The sequence below is a fragment of the Stegostoma tigrinum genome, chromosome 7 (genome assembly GCF_030684315.1).
Source record: "Stegostoma tigrinum isolate sSteTig4 chromosome 7, sSteTig4.hap1, whole genome shotgun sequence".
NCBI lineage: Eukaryota > Metazoa > Chordata > Chondrichthyes > Orectolobiformes > Stegostomatidae > Stegostoma > Stegostoma tigrinum.
Genome location: NC_081360.1, coordinates 99,620,394 through 99,645,985, shown reverse-complemented (window position 1 = coordinate 99,645,985; position 25,592 = coordinate 99,620,394). Strand labels below are relative to the sequence as shown.

At 41.2% G+C, this 25,592-nt stretch overlaps 1 protein-coding gene across 4 annotated transcripts in view; it reads right to left on the bottom strand.

Moving 5' to 3' along the window:
• ttll4 (tubulin tyrosine ligase-like family, member 4) overlaps positions 1-25,592 on the bottom strand; it is a 92,732-nt gene that overhangs the window by 51,151 nt on the left and 15,989 nt on the right. For 3 of the 4 annotated variants that reach the window (XR_007247943.1, XM_048534664.2, XM_048534665.2), the window contains exons 2-8: positions 19,860-21,390; positions 10,874-10,959; positions 7,278-7,380; positions 5,385-5,512; positions 2,521-2,631; positions 1,699-1,775; positions 551-745 (exon numbers count right to left, since the gene is read on the bottom strand). Coding sequence is in view for 3 of the 4 variants with exons in the window: in XM_048534664.2 (XP_048390621.1) it covers positions 551-745; positions 1,699-1,775; positions 2,521-2,631; positions 5,385-5,512; positions 7,278-7,380; positions 10,874-10,959; positions 19,860-21,316 (2,157 nt within the window). In the remaining variant the exon portion in view is untranslated. The remainder of the gene's footprint in view (positions 1-550; positions 746-1,698; positions 1,776-2,520; positions 2,632-5,384; positions 5,513-7,277; positions 7,381-10,873; positions 10,960-19,859; positions 21,391-25,592) is intronic. The other variant, XM_048534666.2, reaches the window with a different exon arrangement.

The window sequence follows — 25,592 nt, the reverse complement described above, 5'->3', positions numbered from 1 at the left end:
GGCAGCATCATGGAGAAAGAAACAGAATTAACACCAAGCCTGTTACGATTTTTCTTCACAAGGGTGCAATCTCTGCCACAGGTGTGGGTGTACAAGGTGTCCAGGTTTTCACATGATCCTTTGGCTGGTAACAACCAGTCTCCATCTTGAATGTCAGAGACAACTGAAGTTTTCTGCACATCTGTAGAGGCTTCTTCTCCAGTCTGGGTGGTCTTGGCCAAGAGATTCTCTCAAATCAGTGTGGATAGTGCTATTTATCAATTAGACTACTTCTCAGAACTACAGAGCAGAAGAGGTACTTCAGCTCAGCATCTCTCTACCGGTTCTTTGTAACGGTTATCCCAATTAGTCCCACTTACCCACTCTGTTCCCCAGAGCCATAGCGTTTATCCCTTTTCAAGTACATATCCAATTCCTTCTTAAAAGTTACACTGAATCTGCTCTCAAAAAATTTCAGGCAGTGCATCATCATAAATCTATGCACAAGATAAAAGTGTTCAACTCTTCTCAGGTTATTTTCCAATTATCTTAAAGCTTAGGCTTAACTTACTGGTTTGATGATCCATTTCTGCTTGCCAGAGCAAGCCCCCCAGGCATTCTTCAGCAGTTTGATGTCATGAGGAAGAATGAAGGACTGTGGGAAAAAATTGAACTCCCTCTTCCCAAATCGCACCTGCATTCTCAATAAGTTACGCCACAAGCGGTCCTTGCGTCCAATTTGAAAAGATCCTGGAAAATGATTCAGCTAAGGAGGAGAACAAACGCGGAGTTAGGTTGTTTTCTCCCTTCAAAATGCTCCAGCATTTTACGCTGTTTACCCAATTTGAGAAGAGAAATGCAAAATACAAACGATCACCACATTGGAAAACAGTTTCAGAGTGAAGTTTTAAAAGTAGTGTAATTTAGCAATTGCTAAGTGAACAATTTACATAGCATTTGTAGAGGCAATAAATTGTCCAGAATGGTTCTGAAATTGTTCAAAAGTGTAATGAAACAAAAAAAAACTGCTGAGCCAAGAGAAGGTATCAGGGTGGACAACTAAACATTTGGTCAGAGATCAATTTTACGACAGTTGTAGGAAGAGAGGTGTCGGGAGATAGTTTCAGAAATTTGCACCTAGACAACCGAAAATGGAGGCCCAAAGGCAAGTTCAAAAGGGAGGATGCTGCACAGTTCAAAGCAGAGCTCGCCATCAGCTTCAAGAGCAACCAGCAATGGGCAATCAATGCTGGCCCAGCCGGTGATTCCCATATACCATCAATGAATAAAGTTGTAGTAGCACAGGTCTCTGATTGATGCTGATTTCAAGTCATGTAAATAGCATACATTTCAACACAGGCAAGGTATTGTTTGAAGGTAATTTGATGCTAAAACTGGACTTAAATCACTCGAAAAGACAATGCTTTGACTCAACAGTCTCCATTTTAGGGCAGAAGAACACTAGGCATCACAGTGGCCGAAAAGAATTAAGTGATGATTAAAATGTGTATACAGGGCTCAGGTAAAATACTGAGACTGGCTTTCAAATTCTGAAGGGACACCCTCCTTATCAGCTTTGGTTCTAAGAACTCTAAGTAGGACAGACAAATGCAACAAATACTAGCACTCGTTTAATATTTCAATAAAAATGAAATAAACATTAGCATTGAAAGGGGGAAGGCATAGTAATGCTAATATTTTGAAATTCTAACTGCTTACCTTTTGATATTCCCGAAGAGTTTTGAATAGCGGTGATTTCATGTGATGGCCCCAGCAGCCCAGCCAATCATAACATCCTGAAATGTAAAAACACATCAATTTTCCACTTTACGGCAATTTTTACATGCCTCTTTTTGATTTTTCATTAGGCAATTACCTCTATCTAATACCTTTTCCCAGTGGCCATGTCTCATGTTTAAACCTACTCAGTGAGTGCTTGCAATTTATAGGCAGGTGCAGTAGAATTTATCCTCAACAACCACACATTTTTACTTGGGCGGAGGCACCGTAAACTATAACTTTCCTCTTCCTCATTTGAAACTGAGAAATATTTATCTGTGTTCCAACCAGCTAACTGGGACATTCAGTCAACAGGGTGTAGTAACACTGATGGGCACTGACTAGTGAACTTTCAGCTGTTCAAGATCTGTGCACCCAAGTATTAACATTCACGTTCTTCAGTTTGACTTCGTATTGCTGGGTCATTGGCTGCTGGTTATTTCAGTAATAATTTTATTGTTATTGTATGGGATCAAGGTGTTTTCAGGACTACATCCCAATATCTGGGGTGTTTTTACCTGTGAACAGTGCTTTTCCCTATAATAGCCTCTGGTCTAATAGCCTATTAAACCCAATCACATTTGTTAGATTTGACAGTCTTAAGTTGCTGTTTTGAGACTTTAACTGTTATATTGAGAAACTATAGTCGAAGTTTCTTAATTTTTCACAAAACCCACAATCCAGCGATAATTGCATAAGTGTTAAAGTTTAAACGTGGAAGTAAAAGGTTAAGATATGCTTATTAGTACTAACAAGACTTACTTTTAGTAATTTTGAAATGGGATCTGGCAATGGCATTTTTCACAACTATCGGCGTTACAGTGGACATTTTCCATTTCATCTGTCTTCGTTGATCCCACGGCAAAAGTTCAACTGTGAACACCAAAATCAAAGTCAGACACTCAGATTAAAAAAAAACAAAAATTACACTGTGATCCTATTGTGAAAGATGCAAAGCGAAAAATGATTACTTTATAGGCCCTAAGCTCAAGACTTTAAACAGTAAAGAAAGTCCAATTGTTTCAGACAATAAGTAGTGAGTCATACAGATTAGGAAAGATTTAGGTTTGATCCCAGTTTTGTTTTGAGTTAGTGTAATGCACACATGGTCTCGGTATCACTTGGCTGAGGAGGATTCCTATTTTGATTGTTATCTAGTAATTCTTGTCAGAAGTACAAATATATGGCTATTGTATAGGAATGAGAGTCACCATTCAGTCTCTTGGGCTTTTCCAACTATGCAATTAGATCATATCTGATCTTGTTTCTCAAATTAATTTGCTACTTTTGCCCTATTTTCTTAAGATCCTCCAGCTTAGCTGTGAACAGCTGAAGGTGAAGTATTTTGCTCATTTCTCTGTATGTCTTCATGCTTGCCTCCTATTTTCAATTTCAAGCCATTTATTATATTCACTCCCTCCTTGATCCTAAATCTTCAAATCATCTAACAGCTTCCTCAGCAAGTTTTCATTCCTTAGCATACAGCCAATCCACTCTTACTGCCTTTTTTTCATTCACCAATGAAACTGCCTTTTGCACCATCTTGAAAACTCATTGGTCATGTTCGCTACATACAACAAATCACTGTCTTCATAAGTAATTTTCTCAAGACCTCTACTCATTTCTATGCTAAGCAATTTTTCATGTATTACACAGTTGAAAGTGATAAAACAAAAAACAGACAAATAGATCGGCTTTGATGATTTATTTCAAAGTTCTAACACTTGTGAATGACTACTACAAACTGAATATTCCAAGTTCCTGCTCTTGCATACTACATGCACAGTTCAGTCCTGAATTGCTTAAGTACCCTCCATGGATACGAAGAATAAGAAGTATGTTTTGCAGAGCCCACAAGAAAACCTGGGCAGCTGTGCAATGATTTCACAGAGAAAAATACTGCTCAGATTTGTTTTGAATTATAAATGTAAACCAAAACATCCCTAGGGCTTACTCTGATGATACAACTTAGTACTCAATTCACCACAATTCAATGTTAATACCTGGAGAGCAGATGGAAAACAAACAATTCCTCCCAGACACATCTGCAGTTTACGCACTTTTGGCTGTGTCAATTAGAATTGCTGTACCAGAAGATGCAAGTGACCTCAAGGATTCCTACTCCTACCTGGAAATTCCACTAGAAAGTAGAGTTTGATATTTTTGTAACTGAATAATTGGAAGGGATGTTTCCTAGGCACACTCTTCCAGAGGCGGCCACGCCCCTTACGAGAAAGTCCTCTGTTTTGATCAATGGTCAGGAGCAGGCAAGTGTGACAGCAAGTGAAGCAGGTAAGGGAATACAGAGTGCAGCAGCACAGGAGTACTGACCTTTGCAACTATCCAAGAGATCTGGGAATTTCACAACTTGTTTGGATGAGAGTGAGGGCCACAGAAGGGGTGAGCCAACATCCAGTAGTACAGAAAGCTATTCAAGAGCAGGGAGCAAAACACATTGTAGAGATAGCAGGATAGTTGGGTGAGGAACTGACATTTTACTCTGCAACTAAGACAATAATTCCAGGCGGCTGTGTTATTTCTCCAGTGCCAGGATTTGGAATAGCTGAACTGGGGATGGAGAAGAAATTGCTTCAAGTTGGGAGAATTCAGTGGTTATGGTTCACATCAAACAACATAGGTAGAACTAGTAATGAGGTTCTGTTGAAGGAACAGAAGTTAGGTTCGAAACAAAAACATCAAAAGTAAAAAAAAAAATCTCTGGATTACTACCTGAGCCATATGCAATTGGCACTGAACAAGTAAGATTAGGGAAACAAACGTGTGATTCAAAGACCAGTGTGGGAGAAGTAGGTTTCAGTTCGTGGGGCGCCTGCCCCACAATGAGGATTTTTTTTACAATTTCATTAAGTAAAACTAAAACATTTCCACAAAACACAATGAAATAAATTTCACAACTTCCTTCAAGCAAAAAAATACTCTCTCCTGTGTCTTGTTCATTCCCTTACTGCTCCGGCCAGCCACATACCCCAACGTATAGACTCCCTCCATAAATTCTATTCACTGCTTCTCAAACCAGGATACAAGTCTGTTTTTCTTTAGGCAAGAAGAGAGACAATCTTTTTTCCCCTCCATCATTACCAAATGTGCTGTCTTCTAGTTTTACACAATTATAGAATGGTCAGATCAGAAATCCAGACAACTTTAAATGTTTGAAAAAATGTGAATTTTAAAAACATATAAAAAAGTGACCAAAAAGTTTTAAATTGAGTGAGCCCAGCAAACTAACATCTTTTCAAATGATCTTTACAAGGCCTTTACAACAGACTGCAACGATTCAAAAAAAGCAGATCAGCAGTATCACTTTTCCAAGTGCAACTCGTGGGGGGGTGTAAAATGCAATGAATTAATATTCAAGCTTGCAGATGATATCTAGAACTCAGTATGAAATTTAAATAAGGAAGGAGCAGCCATCCAGAAAGAAGATAGAAGGAAGGGAGGATGTATGGGGTGGTGGATTTAAAAGTAAACAGAAAGTAAGTGATTGCAGCAAAGGAAAAGAAATGCAAACTTTATTTTGTCCTCAAACAATGTAGCACCATATGAATGAATACAAAATCCTTTACTTAAAACGTCAGAAACAAATACATTTAGCTTTCCTTCCTTACTTTTCTCATTCGAAGTCCCAAAGTAAATCGTCAGAGGCATATCATGAAATAGGCTTTTTACCAAGGCTGGCTTAGGAGCTTGAATTTTACTTTCTGGTGCTTGTGGGTAGCAAGAATCAAAAACATTCCTGAACAGAAAAGGGAAGCACAGAGAACAAGTGTATTAGTAGCATGCAACATTAAATTCATTGTAACTAAATACCATCACAAGGAATAATCCAGATGTCAAGCTTTTCAAAAAGATTTTTGAAAACACCAACATGGAAAACACAGAACCTCACTTATTTGTGATGGTGGCTAGCCCGAAGCTACCTCACAGATAAAATGGCAGCAGCTTACAGATCACAACCTCTTTGCTACACTGTATTTCAATTGGTGAGAATGAACTTTAAAAACACTTCTAAAAGCACTTGCAATCAAATAAAAATTCTCACATTTCCACAACCGTTGGACTTTTATTTGATGAGAACACTCACTTGTTTTAACAAAAAAGGGAAAGGAGGAAGTTTGAACAGAAAGCTAAGTGATGATTCAATAGTGAACAAATAATTACTTGGAAGGATATGAAAACCCAAAAGAGTTAAGGCTCTGCAATGAGCATACACTATATTACACCTAAATCATGGTTTAAAAAAAAAGTCCTCCTAGTAATAATCAGCAGGCTGTTAACCCAATAGGAACCCACTGTGTCATATCCATTCAACAATCTCATCCATACCTAAGCAATTAGCAATGTGCAATTTAGGAACAGTTGCCAATCCTAACAGACATTTGTCTCATTAAAAGAAAGACTGCAACCTGCAGCATCAGACAAAGGATGAGACAACTATGTATCTTGATTCCAATGTCCAGTTGTTAGATTCATGGAAAAAATACATACAAACTTTACAGGGGAGGCAATGGCCTAATGGTATTATTGCTGGACTGTTAATCCAGAGACCCAGATAATGTTCTGGGGACCCGGGTTCAAATCCTGCCACAGCAGATGATGGAATTTTAATTCAATGAAAAATCTGGAATCGAGAATCAAATGACCACCCCCATGAATCCATTGTTGACTGTCAGGAAAAACCCATCTGGTTCACTTACATCCTTGAGGAAGGGAAACTAACATCCTTCCTGGTCTGGTCAACATGTGACCACAGCAATGTGGCTGACTCCCCTAAGATTCTGGAGTAGATCTGTAGCTCGGGTTGTGGGCATTGAACTTGGTTGGCTCGCTGAGCCAATTTGTTGTTCTGCAGACGTTTCGTTATCATGCTGGAGTAACATCTTCAGTGCAGCCTCCAATGAAGCGGTGTGTTTTCCTGCCTGGTTTTTAAACTTTGGAGTTGGTTGAGCTGGATTACCTCACTTCCAGTTTTCCTTCATAGTGGGGTGTATATGGGGTTGAGTTCTGTTATTAACGGCTTTATTTGAGGAATGCCAGGCTTCTAGGAATTCCTGTGCCTGTCTCTGTTTAGCTTGTTCCAGTCGAATTGGTGGTTCTCCTTATCTTTATAGGCTAAAAAAAGACACAATCAATACTCACTCATCTCAATCCACATGGATAAGGAAAATCACCAATTTGTCTGGGACAACACCAAAATCCTGGGACAAGCTAAGCAGAGTCAGTCAAGGGAATTACTAGAAGCTTGGCACTCCTTAATAAAGCACATAGAACTCGCCCCCATATACACTTCACAACGAAGGAAAACCGAAAGTGGAGCAATCCAGCTCAACGGACTCCACAGCTTAAAAACCAGGCGGGAAAACACACAGGCGCTTCATCGGAGGCTTTTTGGACTCTAAGGATCCTATGATTCCTGAGAGAATACTAGGAACATAACAGCAAACCACAGCAGGACTTCCAATTCTTCAGTCAAAGTAAGTAAAACATATCAGTAAACTTACCTGGCATCAGCAGATTCTGGGAGTTCACTGAAGGCCACCTTAGATAAACCATGTGTCGATTCAGTAGAACAAGATTCTGAAATGGTAGAACACTCTGACTCTTCTAAAAAGGAAACAACTAGTATCAGTTTGTTCCTTAAAAATGTAACAATGCCAAAATTAACAGGTATGAACCCTCAGCCCTCTGTTGAAACCATGCGTAGATCTCTTAAAAAGGGAAAATTATTTTTAACTGAATCATATTTTATTCTTACAAAAACAAAAAGGGAGATATCTGTCAAGAAGTGTGCTTTCTTAGGAGAATATTTCTCTGCCTTAGCAGTCCAGAACTGGGAGTCAGCCATTTGGGACTGAGATGAGGAGAAATTTCTTCAAAACAGAGGCTTGTGAATCTTTGGTATTCTTGATTCCAACTATGGATCCTCAGTCATGGAATTTATTCAAGAGAGGCTGACGACTCTCTTGGAAATCAAGAGTAGTACTATGTTGTAAGGAGTATGAACCAAAAGTACAAGATTGTCTATGTCTTACAGAAGGTTTGAAGGGCCAAATGGCCAATATACAAGCCTATTCCTTATGTTCCTAAATTCAACCACAAAAGTATTATTGAAAAGTCATGCAAACCCAATAATTTTGGGTTTAAACCTTATTGTTCTATTTAAACTTAGAGGTAAAAAGGAAACAAGCATACATTGCTAAGAATAACACTCTTGTGAACAGTGTATAGATTTTGAAATCCATGAGAAACGGAACATATGAAAAACTTAACTGTCATCTGAGCCCCAGTTTATTATTTCTCAGCATTTTCTATGGCCTCCTGAGCTGTGACAAGTGGAATAAAGTAACTTAGCTCTTTTGAGAAAAATATCCTTCAATATCTAGAATGAAACTGTAGACAGCAATAAACAAATTGTGAATCAAGTTTTCCCATGACCAAGATCAAATCTGGGAATAAACGCTTCGATTGAAAGTGGGACGAAACATTTGTTTTGAATAAAAATCAAACCAGAACTGAAACAAGATGCAGGAATTTGAAGCAGAATTACAAAAACTGTTCATAAGCTTTCACCCAGCCATTAGATTTGCAGCACTTTGCGTAAGATGCCTTACTTAAAAAAAAGAGTTAAAACATGTGCCAATGCCTACAGAGAAGGGAATATATGTTAAATGGCAGCAGACTAGTAAGTACAGAGGATCAGAAGGACTTTGGTGTGAATGTTCACAGATCTTTGAAGACAATAAGATAAGTGGATAAAGGTGGTTAAGAAAGGATATGGGGAACTTAACTTTATTAGTCGAAGCACCGAATGCAATAGTAGGGAGATGATGATGGAGGGGGTAGAAGATGTTAGTTAGACCACAGCTGTAGTACTGCCACACAGTTCTGGTTGACTGTTATACAAAGGATGTGACTGTTATAGAGGCAGTGGCCAGAAGAGATTCACCAGGATGCTGTCTAGGATGGCGCTATTCACTGTGAAGGAAGATGGGATAAATGTAATAATAAAATGTGAGGCTGGATGAACACAGCAGGCCAAGCAGCATCTCAGGAGCACAAAAGCTGACGTTTCGGGCCTAGACCCTTCATCAGAGAGGGGGATGGGGAGAGGGAACTGGAATAAATAGGGAGAGAGGGGGAGGCGGACCGAAGATGGAGAGTAAAGAAGATAGGTGGAGAGAGTATAGGTGGGGAGGTAGGGAGGGGATAGGTCAGTCCAGGGAAGACAGCTTGTAACTGATGTCCATTTCAAGCCCACCGACTCCCACAGCTACCTAGAATACACCTCCTCCCACCCACCCTCCTGCAAAAATTCCATCCCCTATTCCCAATTCCTCCGCCTCCGCCAATAAGACATTCCACTCCCGCACATCCCAGATGTCCAAGTTCTTTAAGGACCGCAACTTTCCCCCCACAGTGATCGAGAACGCCCTTGACCACGTCTCCCGTATTTCCCGCAACACATCCCTCACACCCTGCCCCCGCCACAACCGCCCTAAGAGGATCCCCCTCGTCCTCACACACCACCCTACCAACCTCCGGATACAACGCATCATCCTCCGACACTTCCGCCATTTACAATCCGACCCCACCACCCAAGACATTTTTCCATCCCCACCCCTGTCTGCTTTCCGGAGAGACCACTCTCTCCGTGACTCCCTTGTTCGCTCCACACTGCCCTCCAACCCCACACCAGGCACCTTCCCCTGCAACCGCAGGAAATGCTACACTTGTCCCCACACCTCCTCCCTCACCCCTATCCCAGGCCCCAAGATGACATTCCACATTAAGCAGAGGTTCACCTGCACATCTGCCAATGTGGCATACTGCATCCACTGTACCTGGTGCGGCTTCCTCTACATTGGGGAAACCAAGCAGAGGCTTGGGGACCGCTTTGCAGAACACCTCCGCTCAGTTCGCAACAAACAACTGCACCTCCCAGTCGCAAACCATTTCCACTCCCCCTCCCATTCTTTAGATGACATGTCCATCATGGGCCTCCTGCACTGCCACAATGATGCCACCCGAAGGTTGCAGGAACAGCAACTCATATTCCGCCTGGGAACCCTGCAGCCATATGGTATCAATGTGGACTTCACCAGTTTCAAAATCTCCCCTTCCCCTACTGCATCCCTAAACTAGCCCAGTTCCTCCCCTCCCCCCACTGCACCACACAACCAGCCCAGCTCTTCCCCCCCCACCCACTGCACCCCAAAACCAGTCCAACCTGTCTCTGCCTCCCTAACCGGTTCTTCCTCTCATCCATCCCTTCCTCCCACCACAAGCCGCACCCCCATCTACCTACTAACCTCATCCCACCTCCTTGACCTGTCCGTCTTCCCTGGACTGACCTATCCCCTCCCTACCTCCCCACCTATACTCTCTACACCTATCTTCTTTATTCTCCATCTTCGGTCCGCCTCCCCCTCTCTCCCTATTTATTCCAGTTCCCTCTCCCCATCCCCCTCTCTGATGAAGGGTCTAGGCCCGAAACGTCAGCTTTTGTGCTCCTGAGATGCTGCTTGGCCTGCTGTGTTCATCCAGCCTCACATTTTATTATCTTGGAATTCTCCAGCATCTGCAGTTCCCATTATCTCTGGGATAAATGTAGGTTGTTTCCCTTAGAACGAAGACGACAAAAGGTGGGACTCAGTTGAGGTGTACAAAATTATGAGGGATATAGATTGATGGGAAGAAATTTTCCCTTTAGTCAGAGATTAATAACTTGGACAGCACACATTTAAGCTAATGGCAGGAGGTTCAAGATGAGATTTAAAAAGAATTTTTCACCCAGAGGGTGGTGGTACAAGGAACTCACTCCCTGCAGAATGATAGAGGCAAGAACTGACAACATTTAACTAGTATTTAGGCATCACTTGAAGAGCGACGGACTATACTAAGCTATGGACCAAATCCAGAAAATGGGAAACAGTACATAGGTGTTTGATGACCAGGTGAGCATGTTGAGTACTGGGCCTCTTAACACTGTCAAGTTACACGAATAAGTTTCGCACAATGATCTGGTTTTCAGGAATGAAGGAGGAACCCAATGATAAGAAAACATCTACCACTGATGAACATGATTCATTGAAATTACCATTACATTCCTCGCTGCTGGTATCATCCAGTCCATCTGCAACCTCTTCTTCTTCTTCCTCCTCCTCCTCCTCCACCATCTCCTGCCTGGTAAGTAACAGAGACATGGTTTAGATAGCTTGGAAGTACAGTACTTTATCAATCATTTAGTTTAAAACCTATGTCTCCTCCATCTGTTTTCCTGGACAAACAGAAGGGAAGCTCAGTGATAATTATGAACAAAGTCACAGCTGAAGTCCCTCAAACGAACTCTTTCGTTCAATAAGATCATGACCGAACTGTTTACACTTCAAATCCTACATTCGCACGAGTCCAGTATAGCTTCAATTTCATCGCCTAAAAATTCTACCTCCTTCTTAAAAAATACTCAACAACTTGGCTTCCAACACACACTGATGCAGGGAATTCTGAAATATTTTAAACCTCATTCTCATCTGCATCCAAGAGTGACCCCTAATTTTAAGTGATCCTTGTTCTGGACTGACCTATAAAGAAAAACATCCTTTCCAAATCCACCCTGTCAAGATAGAGGACACAGTACAGCACAGGAACAGGCCCTTCAGCCCACCAAGTCTGCACTAACATGTGACACGTTTTCAAACTAAAAACCTATTACCTCTATGTGGTCCATATCTCTCTATTCCCTGCCTATTTATGTATCTGTCAAGATGACTCCTAGATGTCACTGTTGTATCTGCCTCCACCACCTGCTCTGACAGTGCACTCCAGGTCTTACCATCCTCAGTTTAAAAAAAGTGTTTGAATCCTTGAAACATCTTTGTTTCAATCCCCCCTACCTAACTCCAGCACCACCACCTTTTACCTTACATCTGTGCTCTCCAGTAAAGTTCTACCTTTGGATAGTCAGAATCTTCCGCTTTTTTATCCATGCCTCAGTTTTGTAAGCTATCAGGTCGCCCTCAGCCTCTGACATTCAAGTGAAAACAAACTAAGTTTGTCCAATCTCTCTTCATAGCTAATAACCTCCAAACCAGGCAACATCCTGAAAAAAACTTTTTCTGTACCCTCTCCAAAGCCTCCACGTTCTTCTGGTCATGTAGCAACTAGAACTGTGTACAATATTCTAAACGTGGCCTACAGCTGCAAAATGTCTTGCTAATATTATATTCCATGTCCTAGCCAATGAAAACAAGCATGCCATACACCTTCTTGACCACCTTATCCACTTGTGTTGCCACTTTCAGCAAACTGTGGTTCTGTACACTTAGATCCCTCTATGTTCATTAATGCCCTTCAGGGAAGGAAATTGCCATCCTTACCCGGTCTGGCCTACATTACAGACCCACAGATGGGCCATGAATGCTGCCTAGTCAGCGATGCCCTCATCCCATGAATGAATGAAGAAAAAAAAAGTAGTGCTTCAAGGGTTCTGCCATTTACTACATATCTGCTTCCTGCACTGGATCTTCCAAAATACCTCACCTCATTTGCCCAGATTAAATTCTGCCATTTCTCCACTTAGGTCGCCAGCCTATTTGTACCTTCCTGTATTCTCTGACAATCCTTCCGCTCAATCTGTTATCCAGAAACTCACTAATTAGCATTCAGCATCTTATGAACTTCAATCAAATCTAGAAACTAGGAGCAGGAATAGGCCATTCAACCAGTTCTGCCAATCAATATTATAATGGTCGATCTGCTATCTCAACACCATAACTTGGTGTGGCTGGGCCCAGTTTAAATTACAATGGCAAGGGCACAAAAGCCTGAGCAGGGAGCCGGAACTGGGAGGAACACAGACAGGAAAAAAAAAAGAGAGAAAAGGCAAGCAGCACAAGTGGAAGGCAGAAAACAAAAAGGGGGTAAAAATGGGCCATTGTGCAAACTGGAGCTAAGATGACTAACAAGGTTAAAAAAAGTCAAGTCAGAAGACTGTGCCTTAATGCACAAAGCAATAAGGTAAGTCAACTAGCAGAGAAAATAGATGTAAACAGTTATGATTTAGTTGCAATTATTGGAACACGGCTGCTGGATAGAAGCTAAACATTCAGCAGGTATTCAATACTTAGGAAGGACAGCCAAAAAGAAAGAAATCAATGCAACAGTGAATAAGGACACTGGCGCAGAAAATCATGTTGTGGAATCTGTACTGATGGAGACAGAAAAAAAGACACCAAAGTTCAGAAAAAGCTGTTGAAAATCATCTATAGGGTCCGAAACAGTCCTGGAGATGTAAGGGAAGGCATTAAGTAAGAAATCAGATGCAGGCTGTAAGGCACAACTTGTAGCCATGGGTGACTTACATACATATTCAACCAACTGTACCAGCAATGATCTTTGTGGAGGGGAATTTTCTGGTGTGTATTTGGTGACTTTTTAGACCAATACATTGAGGAACCAACAAGAGAACAGGCTATCCAGATTGGGTATTATGCAATGGTTTAGGATTAATTACCAGGTTGTTGTGCGGGGTCCTTTCAGGGTAAGCCACAATAATATGCTAAAGAATTCTATCAGAACGGAGAGTTTAAAAGTCAAATCCAAAATTAGGGTCTTGAATGTAAATAAAGGGTATGAAGCAAGAACTGGCAAGGGTACATTGGGCATTCTTACTTAAAGAGTTGACATTGGATAGTCAATGGTCTATAATTAAAGAACTGGTGCATGAATTACAAAATTATTCATTCTTGCCTGGTGCAAAAATAGTAGAGGAAAGGTGACTCATTTCTGATGAAGGGTCTAGGCCCGAAACGTCAGCCTTCCTGCTTGGCCTGCTGTGTTCATCCAGCTCTACACCTTATTAGCTAGGTGACTCAACTATGGCTTTGAAAAGAAATTAGGGACAACATTGGATCTAAAGGGGAGACATATTAAAAATGGTCAGAAGAAACGAGCCTGAGAATTGTGAGCATTTAAAATCTCAGCAAAAATGAAAGTAGAATGAGAGGAATTTCAGGACCCTCATGTCAGAATCAATCAGGTCATTCACCATCTCGAGGACGAATTCTATCATATTATGGTCACTTATCTCCAAGAGGCGTCTCATAAATAGTTTGCCAATTACAAATAATTTGCTAATTATTTCTTTCTCATTACACAATACCCAACTTGAGGGTAGTCTGTTCTCTAGTTCGTTCCTAAAGGAAGCCGCCCTGGAAATAGTGGATGATTTGGTGGTCACTTCCTAAAATTCCATAACATCTAGAGTAATTATTATAGATTGGACGGTCACAAATGTGACCAGATTATTTAACAAGTTAAAAAGGAGAGATAAAACAGAATTACAGGCCAGTTAGCCTAATCAGATGCAGGCAACATGCTCGACTGTTATAAAAGATATGATAACAAAACATTTTCAAACCATTCATAGGACTGGGCAATGCCAGCATGGGTTTATGAAAGGTAAATTGTGCTTAACAAATCTCATGGAGTATTTTTGAGGATGTAACAAATGGTATAGGTAAGGGAGAACCACTGAGCCTTGTAAGTTTGGATTTTTACAAGGCTTTAGATTTTGTTTAACACAAGAGGTTATTGCATAAAATTAAGGCACTTTGGATAGGCAGTAATATACTGACATGAGTCAAGAACCAGTTGTCAGACAGGAAACAGAACAGGAATGGGAAAAAGAAAACAAGGACTGCTAAAGCAGGAAATCTTAATGAAAACAAAGTGCTGGATAAACTCAGTAACTCTCGTAGCATCTGGGAACAGAAAACAGAATTAACACTTCAAGGGCAGTGATCCTTCTTCAAAACGGATGATAGCTACGAAGATAAGAAAGTGTGAAGTCGGATGAAGGCCAAGCAGCATCTCAGGAGCACAAAAGCTGACGTTTCGGGCCTAGACCCTTCATCAGAGAGGGGGATGGGGAGAGGGAACTGGAATAAATAGGGAGGGGGGGGCGGATAGGTGAGAGGAAGAACAGGTTAGGGAGGTGGGGACGAGCTGGGCTGGTTTGGGATGCAGTTGGGGGGGGGGGGGGGTGGGTGGGGGGGGTGGAGATTTTGAAGCTTGTGAAGTTCACATTGATACCATTGGGCTGCAGGGTTCCCAAGCGGAATATGAGTTGCTGTTTCTGCAACCTTCGGGTGGCATCACTGTGGCACTGCAGGAAGCCCATGATGGGCATGTCGTCTAAGGAATGGGAGGGGGAGTTAAAATGGTTTGCGACTGTATCAATGTGCGCTTGGGAACCCTGCAGCCCAAGGGTATCAATATGGACTTCACAAGCTTTAAAATCTCCCCTTCCCCCACTGCATCCCAAAATCTGCCCAGCTCGACCCCGCCTCCCTAACCTGTTCTTCCTCTCACTTATCCCCTCCTCCCACCTCAAGCCGCACCTCCATTTCCCACCTACTTACCTCATCCCGCCTCCTTGACTTGTCTGTCCTCCCCGGACTGACCTATCCCCTCCCCACCTATCTTCTCCATCCATCTTTGGTCCGCCTCCCCTTCTCTCCCTATTTATTTCAGAACCCTCTCCCCATACCGCTCTCTGATGAAGGGTTTAGGCCCGAAACGTCAGCTTTTGTGCTCCTGAGATGCTGCTTGGCCTGCTGTGTTCATCCAGCCTCACACTTTGTTATCTTGGATTCTCCAGCATCTGCAGTTCCTATTATCTCTGATAGCTACGAAGAGGTAGCATTTAAGATGATGGCCGGAGAGGGAATGCAAGAGACAGCATTTGAGCAAGAGAACACACAAGGAGACAAAAGAGATGGATGATAATATGCTTAGAAGAAAGAAAAGCTCATAATGGAGACCATGAGTAGGCAAAAATAGGTTGGCTTGGCTGAAAAACTGCCTACATGATGACAAGGTCTGGGGTGTCAGGGTGGGTAAAGAATACGGAAAGTAGGTTTTCAGGTTCCAAAATCGATATTGAATCCTGAATCCTGCACGGTCTGCAAGCAGCTGTTCTTCCAGTTTACAATGAGTTTCACTGGAGAAATGCAGCACACCTGAGATAGAAATGTTAGCCAAGGCTCACAAAACAGTAGGCAAATGAAAATTCAAAGTCATTTCTGCAGTCAGAACATAGGTGAACTGCAAAACAGTTGTCCCGTCTACGTTTTGCCTCTCCTATACTGAGGAGACCACATTGGGCCTAAAAAGAATAGCTTAGACTGAGTGAAGTACAGGCAAAATTGGTGCTTCACAAGGTGTCCGTAGCTTTAGAGAGTAAGGAGAAAGGCTGCAAACAAGCAGGTTTTACAACTTCTGCGACTGCATGAGATAATGATGTGGGGAGGTGTTGGGAATGGAGTGGAAGAACAGCGTGTGCCAGAAGGAGCAGACCCCGTGAAATACTGATTAGAGATGGAAAGGATATCTAGAAGAAAAAGAGCAGCAGATTCACGAGAACATGACCATCTTCAAGTTCCCTTCCAAACCACTCACTATCCTAACTCAGGACTATATCGCCATTCTTTCACTGTCACTGGATCAAAATTCTGGAATTCCCTCCCTAAAGGCATTGTGGGTCAATCCACAGCAGATTAACTGCAGTGGGTCAAGGAGGAAGCTCACCACAATTTTCTCAAGGGCAACGACAGACGGGCAATAAGTGCTAGCCAGCCAACGACATCCACGTCCCACAAATGAATGTCCAGTGGTGGCATCCGACTAGAGGTGGCAGAAATGGCAATGAATGTTGGTGGGGGTAGAAAGTGAGGATCAGTGGGGCCCTATCAGTGTTGTGAGAGGGGAGAGAAGGGACGAGGGCAAACTGGAGGAACGGCATCTCATTTTCTGCTTGGGAACCCTGCTGCGTTCAGGACTCAATACAGAGTTCAATAACCTATGGGCCCAAATACCACCTTCCATGTCCTTTACTCAACTCCACATTAGGCCCGGTTGTGGCATGGACTGCTTTCATTATAGCCAACCCATTTCATCTCACGTCCCCATTATCAACCTTCCTTTCTTGTGTGCATACTACTATCTATCCCTTTGTCTCCGTGTCATTCTCTTTCTCTGAGCTCCAATTCTGTCTGCTTGTCTTCTCACTTCTCCTCCTACCCCTGGTCTTCAGCATAAATATCACCTATTCCTAGCTATCTTCAGTTCTTAAAAATGGTCACTGGACTAGAAATTTTAACACTGCTTTCTCTCTACAGATGCTGAGTTTCTCTAGCAATTTGTTTTCTTTGGGAATAAATAGGTCTTTTTCCAAGTGGTAAGCAATGGTTACTGGGATACTACAAGGATCACTGCTTGGGTCTCAGCTATTCATAAGTGACTTGAATGAGATAACCAAATGCAACATTTCCAAGTTTTCCAACATTAAAACTGGGTGGCACTGACAGATATGGGGAGGGTAGAAGGAAGCTTCAGAGTGATTTAAACAAGTTGAGTGAATGGGCAAACTTGAATAATGCAGTGCAATGTGACTAAATATGAAGTTCAGTTTCTCACTGTCTCACTTGTGCCTCCCTCCTCCAACTTTATTTATCGTTATTACTGTTTTTTGCATCCTCTATAATAAAGTCAGAAGCAAAATTTTTGGTCATTCCTTTCAGCTATTTCCTTATTATCCATCACTAACTTTCTGTTTCCATCTCTGGATGAGCAGCACTCAATTACTTCATCCTCTTCAAATACCAATCTCAGCTCTTGGTATCAGGTTTTTACATTTCTAGGTAGTTTCCTCTCATACTGCAATTTCTTCTTTCTGATTAACCTTTCAGTCATTCTCTGTCATTGTTATATTCTAACCCATCATTTGACCTGTCATTCAGCTTTGTGTAGTCACATGCTTTATCCTTTAGCTTGATGCTTTCCTTAATTTAACTTGATGACAGATGGTGGCCCTACCTTTAGGAATTTTTCTTTATACTGGTCATGAATGAATGTCAGGTGGTGGCATCCCACTAGAGGTGGCCGAAGTGTTTTCTTTGGAAATGGTTGGGCAAATAAAGTAGAAGAATCTCAACAGTATTTGATTCTCTCCTACACAACATAGCTAAGATGAGGAACAGGTTGTGCAGGAAAATGCCAGATAAGCATCCATTATCACACTTTGGTAATGGCAGGCAAGACAGCAATTCACTTTATCGAATAGATTTTCTTGACGATACAATGTTCTATACATTTTCTACAGTATGACAAGTATATGTTCTTATCACATCAAAAATAGAAATCACTGAAGAAACTCAACAAATCTGGCAGTGTCCGTGGAGAGAAAGCAGAGTTAATGCTTTGGGTCCACTGATGCTTCATCAGTTCTGATAAATGCTGGCCTTTCTGCAACAGCCACGTGCCATGAATGAATAATAAAAGCTCAACAGTTTTCAACTTTGATAATACACTTCAGACCAGACTTTGGCCCTTTACCTAGGTTTCATTCAAAGAGTTCCCATGAGAAAATAGTCGAGTACGTGTTCAACTGAATTTGAGAGAAGCACTAGATGGCAGGCACAAAATGTAAAAACATGTTAAAAATCTATGTGCATAAGTAGCTGACCAAGATTAATACCAAACTCACAAGGCATTTGAAGAACTTGAACTTCATAATGCTCCATACAATCATGTTCATAAACAAGAGATGCATGAAACATATACTTGTGCCTAATCAAGTTACAAAGTCATTGAGTAAAATGGAGTGAAACGTATTATAATTAATGCTTGCACGAGTTACAACACAAGGAAAAAGATGGGTAGGCCATTCAGCACCTCAAGCCTGCCCCACTATTCTAGAAGATCATAGCTGATCTGCTCCCCAGCCTCAATTCCTCTTTTGGGCTAGCTTCTCATAGCCCTCTACTCAATATTTCAATAAATGTTATTTACTGTCTCCAGTGATCAATGCTTTTGATTTGAAAATTCTAAACATTCACTACCCTCTGACAGAAGAGAGTCCATCATATACAATGATAGAATTGCACAGTACAGAAGAGACCTTTGCCTCAAGTCTGTACCACTAAAGCTATACAAAATCTACACTAGTCCCACCATCCTGTACTATGCCCCTGAATGTTATGAGAATTCAAGTGCTCATCCATTACCTTTTTAAAAGGCTGCGAGGTTACACACCTCACCTACCTCCCAGGATGTGCATTCCAGATGCCCACCATCTCTAGGTGAAAGAAGGTTTCCTCAAATTCCCTGTAAAACCTCCTGACTTCCACTTTTTAAAAAAAAATCCTCCTTGTTTTGACCCCAAGGGGAATAGCTGCTTTATTATTGCTGCCCGTGGCCCTCAGAATCTTATGAACTTCCATCAAGTTCCCCCTCAACCTTCTGTTTAAAAGAAGATGAGCTGCTCCAGCCTCTTTATAGCAGAAATGCTTAACCCCAGGCAACATCCCTGGTGAATCTCTTCTGCAGCCTCCAGTGCAGTCAAATCCTTCCCACAATGAAAAAATTCAGAACTGGTTAGACTATAGCTACAGTACTATGCAAAATCTTATATATCTCTGACGTAACCACTTTGATCTTATAATCTATGCCAAGACTGACAAAGCAAGTCCCGTTCAGTTTTAAGTCAGTGTCCTCTAACTTGATAATCCCCCAGTTGTGGCAACATCTTTTCAATATCTGTCCCGTCAAGCCCATCAGAATTTTGCATGTTTCAATAAGATTATCCTTCTGCTAAATTCTAATGAATAAAGGTCTAATCGGTTTATCCAGCCCCTTTTAATCGTAAAAAATCAATGTTGTGAATCTCTTTAAACTGTCTCCTGTGTCAGTAATGCTTTCTTAAGCATGAGAGATAAAACTGTACACAGTACTCTAAAGCATTGCCTCACCAATACCTTGTAGGGATGTAACAAGACTGGTTTCAGACTCTAGTTCCCTTGGAATAAAGGTCCAAGAAAGGCAGCCAATCATTTCAAAGTGTGCTAGCATCTCGAGTGGTGTCAGAACTAAGCAAAAACAATTAGATTCATCAACTCAATCCACTTAGTCTGTTCATCAAATTATACCATACAGCCCCTACAGCCACATTTTTAACAGCGTGACTTAATATTAATGGGATACTGGCAATGTAATAGGTTGGGAAATACTGGAAGGATACTTACTCAGAGTCTTGAGAACCTGCATCATTCTTGGGCTTTTCCACAGTTTTTTCAACCCTTTTTGCACACTTGAGTTGCATGGCAGCAATCTGTAGTGTGACTGAGCCAATGTTTGTCTTAGGGGAAGAAAGAGAGATCATCTTCTTGCTTTGGTCAGGCTCATGGTGCAAGTCAGGAGATCTTGCAAAACTGACTGGGCTACTATTCTGGATGTGCATATTGGTGGATAAAATGCCAACAGGAGTTCTGTTGGTACGAGCAACTAGATTATTTTTATATGTACTGTTCTCTTTAGCTGCAGGCTCCAAGTTAACATTGGTACAACGTCGCTCAGCTTTTAAGACTGTTTGGAGATTATTTTTCTCCCGATTGAGATTTGGCACAGTTCTTTTCAATAATCCTACAGCACTGACGGAGCCATTCAGAAAATGAATACCTTGGGAAGGTAAGCCTTCAGTTTCTTTTGAAAATGTCACACATCGCTCAATTACATGATTCTTCGGGATGTGGTCTTCTGATAACCTTCTTATAGCTTCTGTAAACTTTAGCTCTGGATCCCCAGCATTACTTTTGGTTAGCTTGATAGCACTCTTCAAATTACCATGAGAATGTTCATTCTGATGTGAAGATCGATCTAACTTAAGATCTGTGTTAACACGAACAGCACTTCCAGAGATAGTCCTAGTGTTGATACCATTGTTCTTAGCTGCACTTTCTGAGTCTCCAAATTCATTGCTTCCATTTAAAGACTTGGCATTCCTGTCACATTTCTGGAGCATAGGCACTTTGGCACTGGTGGGTCTCATGAATGCATTTGTGTTCAGCAAAGGTTTGCAAAATAGTGAGGTAGGTTTACCTGCATGATTGGGGCCATTTCTGCCCGAGAGCAGAGGTTCATGACCAGCACTATGAGAACCATAATGCTGTGAAATTGGAGTAATGGCACCATTGGGTTTCATTAAGCTTTCGCAAGAAATTGTTCTCGAGGGGAGTGAGGGGATAAAGTCATTAATATTCGCTGAACTTGATGTTGTTCTACTTCCTAGTCCATTAAATCGTGAACCCAGGGATTCAAGTCTCTGATAGGATCTGCAGCCATAGCCAATTCGATCATGAATGGGCGAGCTATCAAAAGGACTGATCAAAACATTTGAACGAAAACCTGCATGCGAGCTCAACGTTAATGATTTGCCATTACCTCCTGACAGAGAAGGATAAGAGTGACCAGCAACATTCTGAGATGTTCCTGAACAAGTATTTTGTTTCCTTACTGGTACAATCACATTATAGCCATCCCATTCCCATAGTGGATGCTGGGAAACAGAATAAGCCGGTCTGCTCTCCTGTGGTTGACCATAATAAAAGGATTTTGGACTAGAGTTGAGTGAAGTTTTGTTTCTGCCACTGGGGTCTATGGAACACTCCTCAGTCTTGGATGCAGCCATGAACTGCCATTTCATTCATAACACAGGCAAACTTAAGAGAAGCGGCTCAACCGAGGAGACAGTAGGAAAAAAAATCATTTTCGCTGAACCTGGGAAAATAAAACAAATTTTGAAAAATAAGCAGCATATTTAAAAATGCAAGCAATTTCTATATCAGGACAACAGAATACACAAAGTTTGCAAAGTTACTGACGATGACATTTAATGACAAATCAAATTAAGTCAAAGGAGCTACAGATATCAATGAGTCAAAGAAATGCAAGGTTGTTATTTGGTATTCTGATCAAATTTATAAATGATACACCACTGGATACACTTAACTTTTTGAAGTAAAAAAATCATCCTATCTTAAGAGATATGGGAAGCAGGCCAGAAAGAGGAGTTCAAAACGAAGATCAGCCACGAATGTATCAAATGCAGAGCAGGCCCAACAAGCTATATGATCTACACCTGACCCAACTACTTACAAAGAAATTACTGAAAACCCCAATATTCAATCTAGATAAATTTCTAGTGGGCACAGTTCCATACACTTCTATGGCACATCCAATGGAACAATTTATCAACTGTTTTGACCTTTGGGAGCAATGCCAAGACTGATCAAATTTACTGTCTATACCAGAAAATTAAAGGATTTGAATACTGGACTATGAGAGAGGAAATTAAAATAAGGGTACCGGTCTGAAGATAGCAAGCGCAGCTCAGAGGCAGAAGGTTGGAAGTTTGAGTCACACTCGAAAGTTTGAGCATGTAACCTGAGAGTGACAATCCTAGTGCAGTACCTAAGAGAGTGTTGTAGAGTAGTCTCCAGAGTCATTTGGATGAAATATTACAAATTGAGGCCCTGCCAACTCTGTCAGATTGAAATAAACATAATATGTTTGTTTTTTTTAAAGCGCAAGATTTGTTCAACATTCTTGCCAATATCACCAAAACAAAGAAAAAAAATTAATGATCTGGTCATTATCTTACTGCTGTTTGTAGGAACTCACCAAGCGCAAATTGAGTTCTCAAATTGTCAACAATGCTTCCTATTTATTATGATAATTGCAAAAATACTTTTGAAGTTAAGTGCTTCAGGATGCCTTGTGATTTTTTTCCACATAAAATTTTAGGGCACTTTTGAAATGATCAAATCAGAGTCCTTACAGGGATATGAGTTGAAAACTTTGTTTTGTTGATGTATGTTTTAATATTTTTCTCAACTTTTCTACGTTCAGATATATTGGTTTTTATTTCTCATATAATAAACTTTGCTTCCATTGTTTGTATTTCTAAATTAAATTCATTCCTTAATTGTTCTAAGCCCAAAACCAACTATTGTGCACTGTTATAAATCAGCACTGTATAAATCATTTTCTATTAACACACCAGAGAGCCATTTGTTGTCTGAACAATGTTAGATTACGTTCCAATTAGCTCTGAGCTACTTTTTAAAAAGAAACTCCTTTATAATAGTCACTATTACCACTATATTTTGAAATTCAATCTCCAAAAATAACAACCACACCTTTCATCTCATAATTCAATGTTTGAATGAGAGTTTTCAGACGTCAACCAGATCAGTTCAAAGATCAAATTCTGTCTTAGACAGGGAGTGAGTCAGAGAAAGTGATTCCGTGCTGTTTAGAAGCAGAAGGTTTCTCACTTTGGATAGCTTGACATCCAAGTATTTGGATAGCTTGACATCCAAGTATTTGGATGGAGTGGCAGGAGGCTCTAGGTAGCCATGGTGTTATGATCAGAAGTCTCGAGTCACTTCGAACTTGGCAGAAGTTCCAATGAGCTGAGAAGGTGACAATGTCATTGCGGGTTGGAAACAATTATGGCTCAGAAAAGACCTGTGAGCTATTGATAATTAAAATGAAGCTGAATGTGGCAGCAAAGAAAGTCCAACAGCGATACTTGCTTGGTGCAGCTAAGAAACATGAGAAGTTTTAGTAATCTATTGGCAGTGCCAGCTTAGTGGAGCTAACTGTTTGCACAATGTATGGACTTGTGCCTGGGCATGAAAGTATTGAAGTATGACATCAAGAATCCAGTGATCTAGTATCTCAGGAAGAGATTAGTTACCCAAACAGAGTCATTAAGACAGAATAAGCCGGTCTGCTCTCCTGTGGTTGACCATAATAAAAGGATTTTGGACTAGAGTTGAGTGAAGTTTTGTTTCTGCCACTGGGGTCTATGGTAGAATGTGGTAGGGTCTGTGATAGAATGGTTTTGAGGGAACTCCGAAGCTAATTTTCAAAAGTGAAGAATTAGACATCCACCAAGAAGGAAGCAAATTTAAATGCATTCTGGATGTGGGAGAGAGAGGCAGTTATCTCTCTTTTGAGCAAACAGGTAAATGAAGGTTGTGGACATAAAGAGAATCAAGTGGGAAAGTTTATTGCACAGAATCGTTTTTCAAGATGGCTTTGAATGTAGTTAAAAGCTTTTGGGAGGAGAGGAGATAACAGTGGATTATTTTAAATCCTTGATTAATGCAAACCAGAGGGGTAGTGGATAAACTGAAGGTAACAATCTCATAAGGTAGATGCTTAAAGTGATTGTCCAACAATTTAAATCAGAAGACAAGAAACATGAAATTGAGATTCACACCTGGATTTAGTTAAGAAAGTTAAAAATAAAAATGGCATGCGAATTCACAAAAAAAAAACAGAAAATAAAAACACTTGAATTGGAAGAAAAGCAAAATGTAACAGTAAGAAAACAAAGATAAAAATTAGAAGCAAAGAATAAAAAAAAAGGGAAATGGAATTGAGAAAACTTGAGCTCTAAAAGACACAAATCAAAAGGCAAAAACTCCACAGAAGCCAGTATCCTGTTAAATCACCTTTTATTTCCATGGACAGTCCTTGACACTGATCCAGTTCTCAGAGTGAACAGGATGTCTGACACTCCCGTTCTCACGTCAGCCAGGGCTCCCTGGCTGGACCAGATTAACAGCCCCAATCAGGGAACTCGTTCTATGAGGTCCACCTGGCTGACGTCCTTACAATCACTAGGAGGCACTGGTTCCAGGAGTTGATTACAAATCCAATGATGGACTTGAATTAACTAAAAGTCTACTGAAAGTGGAGTTGGAAGACATTGGCTTCCTTCTCAAATGAGGGACAAATAGAAAATGGCGAAGAGATGCATGGACTTTAATGTAGCAGCAGTACATAGTTGCCCAGACTACTTTCTGTGGTAGCAAATTCCACAAGTCCACCACTCAGTGAAGAAATTCTCAGTCCAAAATGGTTTATCCTGTATTCTTAGATAGTAATCCACTGGCTCTCGACTACCTGGTCATTGGGAGCATCCTTCTTGTATTACCCAGTCTTGTCCTGTTAGAATTTAATGCATTTCTACAAGATCCCCCTAATTCTTGTAAACTTCCATGTTCAAATGAAACAAGGTCTGGACAACATCTAGACTTGAGCTGACAAGTGGCAAGTAACATTCGTGGTCCACAAATGCCACGCAATAACCATCTCCAGCGGAAGACATTCTAACCACCAACCCTTTGACTTTCAAAGGCTTTACCATCATTCAATTCCCCGCTATCAACATCCTGAGTGTTACCATTGATCACTGCATAAAGAACGGGAGTGTCAGACATCCTCTCTCAGAGCTGGATCAGTGTCAAGGGCTGTCTATGGAATTAAAAGGTGATGTGGTGAGAGAATACTGGCCTCTGTGGAGTTTTTGTGTTTTGATTTGTGTCTTTTAGAGCTCAAGCTTTCTTAAGAATGGCTGCAAGGACAGGTCAGAGGCTAGGAATACTACAGCGGGAAACTTACCTCCTGACTCCCCTAAGCATGTTCACCGTCTATAAGGCACAAGTCAGGAGTGTGATGGAATACTCCCCACTTGCCTGATGGGTGCAGTTTTAATACTCAAGAAGCTCGACACCATCTAAGACAAAGCAGCAAACTTGATCGATGCTACATCCACAACTGTCCACTCCATCCACCACCGACGCTCAGTAGCAGCAGCGTGTACAATCTGCAAGATGCACTTCAGAAATTCGCCAACGTTCTTCAATTAGCACCTTCCAAACCCACAACTGCATCCATCTGAAGGAAAGGCAGCAGATACATGGGAGCACCACCACCTTCAAGTTCCCCTCCAAGCCTCAGAGTCCTGACTTGGAAATATGTCACCATTCTTTCATTGTTGCTGGTCAATATCCTGGAATTCCCATTGTGGAATGTGCATTGTGGGTCAACCAAGGCATGTGAACTGTAGCAGTTCAAGAAGGCAATTCACCACCATCACCACTTCTCAAGGGGAACAAGGAATA